The 7,671-nt window shown below is 44.0% G+C and overlaps 1 protein-coding gene across 1 annotated transcript; it reads right to left on the bottom strand.

Moving 5' to 3' along the window:
• Positions 1-696: 696 nt before the first annotated feature.
• LOC123769646 (putative nuclease HARBI1) lies at positions 697-7,020 on the bottom strand. Its single transcript, XM_069338556.1, has 3 exons — positions 6,845-7,020; positions 1,603-1,853; positions 697-1,043 (listed from the first exon to the last, which is right to left on the bottom strand). The coding sequence occupies exons 1-3, from the start codon at positions 7,018-7,020 to the stop codon at positions 697-699; spliced, it is 774 nt and encodes a 257-aa protein (XP_069194657.1).
• Between the last annotated feature and the right edge of the window lie 651 nt (positions 7,021-7,671).

The raw sequence follows: 7,671 nt of genomic DNA, 5'->3' as shown, positions 1-7,671 counted from the left end.
TTAAAATAATTCAATTTTAAGGCCAATGCTGTGCGTGCACAGCATTGGCTAACAAACACTGTTATTTTACAAACCAAAAATTTACCCAGCCATATTATGTACCACATTTCTTAGTGTCTATGAATAAATATTTATTGATATATTTTTCACACAAATTTTTGGTCTTTTGTCAGATGCATATATTTCTCCTCAGGTATCTGACTTTCCATATAATGTATAGCAGCATAAATAATATTTCCAAATCAGCAGGTACATGTTTGTAACAGTTTTGTTGGGATTGAGTACTACAGATGTTGGAGGTAGCATGTTTGGAGCAGATGCTCTTTTGTTTATGATCTTGTTAATAATATTTCATGTACCTGATATTGTTTTGTTGTTGTTACTGGCGGAGAATAAAAACCATGTGGACGAAGATTGTTTGTCTGACCAAAACCATAACAAGTTTGTATATTTCTGTTTCACTTACATATACAGTATGTGCTATTGAATTTAATAGGTAAAAATTGATAGGATAACTTACAAATAAATCTATGAATCCAATTATAAATGTTTTTGATTTCCCTTATTGATAAATTCTTGAGTTACTGTACTTGTATTTTTATACAAAAGTTCCATTAAGTAGTGTTTTCAATTACATGTTTTACTTTGTTATATAAGTATGATTTGAAATAAAAATTTATGAGAAAAAATTCCTTACTACTTCCCTTCTTTGTGTGTGTGCCTATTTTCATGTGCTCCACCTTCAACATTTTCATTCATTATAAAGTCATCATCAATGATCTCTTCAAGAGGTATTCTTTGCTCAATGCAATAATTGTGTAACAACATACATGCAACTGAAATCTTTGCACATTTATCTGGTTCATATTGAAGACTACCACCAGACCTGTGGAGACACCTAAACCGAGATTTTAACACGCCAAAAGTTTTCTCGATTACCACTCTTGTTCTTGCATGGCTCCTGTTATACAGCTCTTCTGGAGGGTTTTCAGGGTTTGTGAAGGGTGTAAGTAAGTTGTGTTGCAAGGGATAGCCACTGTCACCTGCATAGATATTTAATTTATAAAATGTGCATACATCTTTAAAAATCACTCACTAATCCTAAACCCACACTTTCTTTCACACACTATTTGATTCTAGCATCTGAAGTGGTTGGTTACCTTCCTCTGTCATATGAATACCTCTTGCATTACATACATCATTCTCATTTAATGTTCAGAGGCATATAACTGACATGTCAAAACAACCAAAATGTAATCCACTTCCTTCCATATTTAACTTAATCATCCATTTGTAATCTCTGGTACACCCATGACACATGTTGTATATAAACACCAGTCTAAACACATTTCTGCTGATTTCCATTCAAACTTCTCACTTTCATTCTCCATATCAGGGCTAAAACACATTGTCATTTCTTTAATATAAAATCAACATGAATAAATTTCTTTATACTATTCATAATACAATAAGCTGTTACCATTCAATATTAAACAACTTTTATTTATAGACTGTACAGTGTATTTGTTGTGACTCGATAAATAACAAATAGGCAACCTACTGTACTATAAATGAAGGTCATATTTAAAATGCATATCTTACCTAGCAAATAGGAAATGCCAAATTCTCCTGCTTCAAATCTCTCATGGAGTCTGCTGTTAGCCCATATGAAAGCATCATGAGTGCTTCCAGGGTATCTTGCACAGAAATCCATGATTACATTATCAGGATTTGACACAACTTGAATGTTCAAAGAGTGATATTGTTTTCTATTTACATATATGTTTTCTTCAGCTTTTGGAGCATTAATGGGGACATGGGTACAATCGATTGCTCCAATTACATTGGGAAACCTATTGATATTATTAAATTTTAACTTAGTTTGTATAATTTCATTCATCTCTGTTGGCATTTTTATTTCTGCTAGTCCTTTTCTGTAGAGAGCTTCCGTCACTCCAGTTATTATTCTTGATACACTCGATTGACTGAGACTAGTTGAATCTCCAACAACACTTTAGAAACTTCCACTTGCATAAAATCTCAGAGCTACTAACAATGATGTATGGGCAGTAATGGCTTGACCTCTTCTAGTTATTCTTTCAATATCATCTTTAAGGTCTTCACAAAGTCTTAAGATCATATGACGTGGAAAACGATAGTACCTTAACAATTTTTTATCACTTACATCTAATGGATTTAGACGATCTTTAAAGACTCTTTCTCTCCTTAAAGCTAGCTCATTACGTAAAGCAATAAGCAATAACATTTCAAATGTTTTTAACTGTTAAAATTGGTATTTTTTTGTATGCGTGTCCAGGATCACTATTCAGTATTGGGTACCTAGGAAAAATAAAGCATATTGTAATACAGCCTGTAAGATGAAATAAATATATATATATATATATATATATATATATATATATATATATATATATATATATATATATATATATATATATATATATATATATATATATTATATATATATATATATATATATATATAATATATATATATAATATATATATATATATATATATATATATATATATTATATATATATATATATATATAATATATATATATATTCGCGGTCTTCACTCGATCCTCACGGCGCCACTGCACGCCAGGAGAGTCTCCCAGTCGATCTTAACGGCCTCTTATTAAGAAAGAGTGAGAACACGACTCGTTCACTTGACTGTCGTGTGCCCTCCCCAACAATCGGGCTCTACGGTTAACCACAAGGTCGCCAACTGGTGTTTTAGGTGGCCAGTAACACCATCAGTGGACTGGTGGAATTAGTGGTAGCCTTGGCAAGGTCACACTCAAATGATCAGGAATCAGGCAGGTACTTATTTTTATCACTCTATGCTTACCAGTATAACATAGCCACAAGATCAATGGAGGGGATGATATAAACACAAAGATAGTTTTGTATTTTACTTAAAATGTATGAAAGATGTCACAAAGGCCAAACAACAACAAATAAATCAACTGATCCTGATGCGGCCGGTAATTCCCACGAATAGTATGCGATCACTAGGGGGCAACACCTCCCTTCCTCATCAAGTGTCAAGAACAGCTGATCGCCTGGCCCCCGCGCGGAAGCTCTTTGCTTGTTTTCAGAATCACGCGCGCTGTTTCTTTAAGTTCTCCAATATTACTATGAACTCACACGATATTGGCTACAATAGCACGTATCACTTGGTTTCACTGTACTCAGGCTCAGACAGTCTTTTCTACAATCAATGCTATAATGACTCACTGTAATGGCTTTACTTTGTTCTTCACTCAACAGTATATTATTAACTATTTACACTGGAGTTTTCAGTACTTTCTCTCATGGGCGATAACTCAATAATTCACTGTATTCACAAACGACTTATCACTGCATGAACATAGCATATCTAATGTAGACACATCAAATATCAATACATGGAAAATAAATGATTTCTGGGCACACAGCCTAACTTTCAAATACTGGCATAATATTATATATAATTTACCACTATATGTTCATATCAAAATCTATAGAAAGATATACACAACACAGTAAATTTATCACTTGTTCCTGGTGCCTGCACACACCAATAATCAACATGAATATTACAAGTACTCTTGATAGTACTGTCTAGCACACTGGTGCTTTACCGTGACATGGGTGAGACTTGCTCACGACATATAAAATCCTCAGGCTAGATAATATAGCCGAATAACATAGCTAACTAAAGGGGAATGGGGAGGGAACTAGAAACACCTACTTCACCCTATCCTCCGATGAGAGTCGAGATGTAGCTCCTGGTCCTCGTGTCGGGAACGCCCCCACACTACACGTCGTCGTGTCCTACCAGAGCCTCTCGTCGTCCCACCGTTTAGCGCGTCGTCTCCGTGCCTCCTCACTGCAGGTCCGTCCTCCTTCTTGACTTCTTGAAGGTTGGAGTCGGTCTCCTGGCCTTCGTCTTCTCCCATCAACGGCTGCCGCCTACGTCTCAGCTACCGTCGTCCGGTTTCCCCAAATAGTCCTCTCCTTCCTCAGCTACCCAGTGGCTCTGTCAGCCACTACGCTGTCACGAACTGGTGAACTGCCACAGACGTCACGTACGTCACTGCACGGCTTCACTGCTTCTTGCACAGCACCTGACTGGAGCACTTGTTGCTCAAATAACCGTCAATTCCCTCTTCTGGTTCAACACATGAACTAGGGAAGACTTCTCAGAGTACTGGCGGACTTCAGGTGACGCGTAAATCCACGGGAGCGGGAAACAACTGTCCAACTGACAGGACCAACCATCGCACGTCCGACCTCTATGACGTGTCGTGCCTGACTGCTGGCGCCAGAGTGGCGCGCGGCCTGGACCCCCTTCCATCGTGACGTCACTTTTGCCACGGGAGGTTTTCATTGGCTCCCGGTGCCACATTGCTGTCGGTGACCAATCCGGTGCCACTGACGTCACACGGTTTTGGCGGGAGATCAGGGAGGCAAGTGCCATCTTGGCTCCCTAAAGGGCCTAAACCACAGGCCAAAATATCACTATTTCACAAATTTCTCGGCTCTCCGAGAACACTTCACTCTCTCCCATATATCAAATTGTAGCCTGCAACGTAGAGAACGCTTGGGAAAGGTAGACATGACTCTTACTGCAGGCGTGGGAGAATTATAAGGGGGGGAACTCCGTCACATACCCCTCCCCTTAAAATAAGAGTCATGTCTCGTTAGTGTATACGGGATAGGGCGTCCGCTACTACGTCGTCCTTCCCCTTGATGTGCTTGACCTTGATCCTTGTCAGACTCTCAGTGCCGGTAAGACTGGTGCCGTCCGCCCTGGACCACTTACTTTCCTCCTCCGGGAGTTCTCGGTCCCTCGGTACACTCAGACCCGACTTCCGCTGGGTTTCTCGAGTATTCGTTCCGTCCTGCTTGGCGGCTCTACCTTCCACAGTGAAGAAAGGTTTTAGGTGGTCTACGTGACACACCTGTTTCTTTCGGGGTCCATCCGGCTTCCCAATCTCGTACGACACTGGACCCAACCGTCGCAGCACTTGGTATGGTCTCTTGAACCGCGACTTGGTCACTTTACCTTTACCTGGCAGCACAACCATTACTTGTGATCCGGCCTGAAAATCCCTCTGCGCAGCTCTCCTGTCGCACCACTCCGACATCTTACGTTGCGCCTTCTTCAGGAGTTTCCTAGCCAGTTTCTTCGCTCTAGTGAGACGTTCTTTGAACTTCTAGACATATTTATTCACCGTTCCCACGGTTGCTCCTGGCGTCCATCGTTCCTTCATCATAGATAGCATGGCATATATAATATAGATAAATGGAAAGTAAGCCTTCTTAGGACCCACACGTCCTCCTTCGGCCTTACTAACCAATTCGGGGAACTCCTCCTGCTGTAACTCTCCGAGACGAGTGCGGTTTACCCCTGGAGAACTGGTGAGGGTCACCTGCAACTCACCATTCGGGCTACTTTCGCCCTCCACTCGTTCTCTGGGTCCTACGCAGAGGTGATCTGTTCCCAGGCTGTCAGTCGTTTCTTCAGCCCCATCAGATCCATAACCTCCTGGTTCCTCGCGTTGTCTCGGTGTCACAGTACAAACTGGGATCGCCACCGGTGCGATTCCTTTCTCGTCCCCACAGGCGTTCAACTCTTCGCCTGTCTCCTTGTGTTGTTCTGGGCACTCTTCGCCTTTCACAAGATGCGGGAGGACATATCCTCCACACGCGTCATTCCCCAAGATGACCTGTGCCTCCATCTTGGGCATTGATGTACAGACTCCCACCACTAGGGTCTGGCAGCCATATTCGGAATTTAAAGTTACCTGGTGTAGGGGCATCCTCACTGGGCCTCCCACAGTGGTCACACTTGCCACCCCCACACTGGTACTTTCGTAACCCTCGGGGAACAGGGTTTCACTTACCAGGGTAAAGTCAGCCCCGGTGTCTCTTAGCATCTTCACTGGGATGGGGTCTGCGACCCCCATCCTTACGGTTCCTTGACACATGAATGGGTGAACTTTCTTCTCTTCATCCCGCACTCCCTCGGCCCTCTGGTCCTCGAACATCACTAAAGCAACGTGTCCCCGGTGCTTAGGGCGTCTGCATTCCCGCGCGACGTGTCCGATTATTCCGCAGTTGTAGCAGCGGCCCCTCGGCGGAGACCATCTACCACCGCTCACCTTAGCACTGCCTCCAGAGACCGTCACACCCTGTGTCCTTCTCGCCTCACTTGTCGTTCCCTTCGTTGCAGTAACAACGTCCGGGCTCTCATCTTGGCTCTCCTCTATCGGCTCTGCAGCACCTTTTGTTCCTCTGTCGTCCCATCTCGAGCTGTGGGACCTGGGAGAACTCGCTCCTGTCCTCCATCCATTCGTCCTCCTATAATTCCTACTGCTTCCGGAGTACGCGGGTGATCGATGCTGTCCCTCTCGGCTTGGGCGTAGTACTTCCTCTAACATGTCGGCTCGGTCGGCTGCGGCCTTTAGGTTCTTTATGTCCGCCTCCTTTATCCTCATCCTGATCTCAGGAGAGAGCACGGACATAAACTTTTCCATAACCACTAGCTCCTTGACCTCTTCGACCGACCTCGCTTCCTCAGAGTCCATCCACTTAAGGAACTTTCTTTCCATGTCCCTCGCCGTCTCCGCATACGATTTTCCTGGTGACCGGGTACATTCTCTAAACCTATTTCTGTAACACTCTGGCGTGAGCTTAAAGGAACGGAGCACAGCTCGTTTTACTGCATCGTAGTTGGTGCATTCCTGGAAGTCGAGCATAGTGAATGCTTCACGAGCTTCACCTGTGAGCCTCCCTTGGACCAATTCCGCCCATTCCGCCCTCGGCCACCTCTTCATAGCAGCAACTCTCTCAAAGTGATCGAAGAAATCTTCGGCTTCACTAGGCACATAGACCGGCAGGTCTCGTTCCCTCACTCGTCGGTCTTCCTGTGGCGGCGGAGCAGGTACGCTTAGTCCTAATTCAATTCGCTTCAGCTCTACTTCCTTTTTGGCTTCTATTTCCATTTGTCTCAGCCTAACTTCTTGCTCGTGTTCTTCCTGGCGTAGCTGTGCTTCTAGCTCCTCACGCCTTAGCTGCGCTTCTGCTTCTCGCTTTTCTCTGCGCTGCTGTGCTTCTCGCTCTTCTTGGCGCTGCTGTGCTTCTCGCTCTTCTTTGCGCTGCTGTGCTTCTGCTTCTCGCTTTTCTCTGCGCTGCTGTGCTTCTCGCTCTTCATTGCGCTCCTGTGCTTCTCGCTCTTCTTTGCGCTGCTGTGCTTCTCGCTCTTCATTGCGCTGCTGTGCCTCTCGCTCTTCCTTGCGCTGCTGTGCTTCTTCTCTCCTCAGCTGCGCTTCTGCTTCTCGCTCTTCCTTGCGCTGCTGTGCTTCTGCTTCTCGCTCTTCACGCTACAATTGTATTTCCAGCTGCAACTTCATTATTTCCAGCTTCACGCTGTGCCTGCTGCCGCTGGATCCCCTGCTGCTTCCACCAATACTCAGACGCTCACCCACACTGGCAGGTGTTTGGGGCCGTTCCTCCCCCAAAGCTTCCTCTCGAGCCCTGAGCTGAGCCATTATCTCTATTCTTCTTTCTGCCACTCTGGCAGATTTCAACTTTATTCCGAAATGATTCGCTATAGCCTGTAACTGTGCCTTGGTGCACTCTTCCAGCACCTGTTC

Source organism: Procambarus clarkii, chromosome 40, assembly GCF_040958095.1.
Source record: "Procambarus clarkii isolate CNS0578487 chromosome 40, FALCON_Pclarkii_2.0, whole genome shotgun sequence".
Lineage (NCBI taxonomy): Eukaryota > Metazoa > Arthropoda > Malacostraca > Decapoda > Cambaridae > Procambarus > Procambarus clarkii.
The sequence above is the reverse complement of the archived record's forward strand: the minus strand, read 5'-3'. Positions and strand labels throughout refer to the sequence as shown.

Coding starts and splice junctions, on each gene's coding strand:
- LOC123769646 (XM_069338556.1), bottom strand. CDS start 7,020: ATGGAAATAGAAGCCAAAAAGGAAGTAGAGCTGAAGCGAATTGAATTA. Junction 1,854..6,844: donor AGAGTTGCTGCTATGAAGAG/GTGGCCGAGGGC, acceptor TAATATCAATAG/GTTTCCCAATGTAATTGGAG. Junction 1,044..1,602: donor TGGCATTTCCTATTTGCTAG/GTAAGATATGCA, acceptor ATATCTATGCAG/GTGACAGTGGCTATCCCTTG.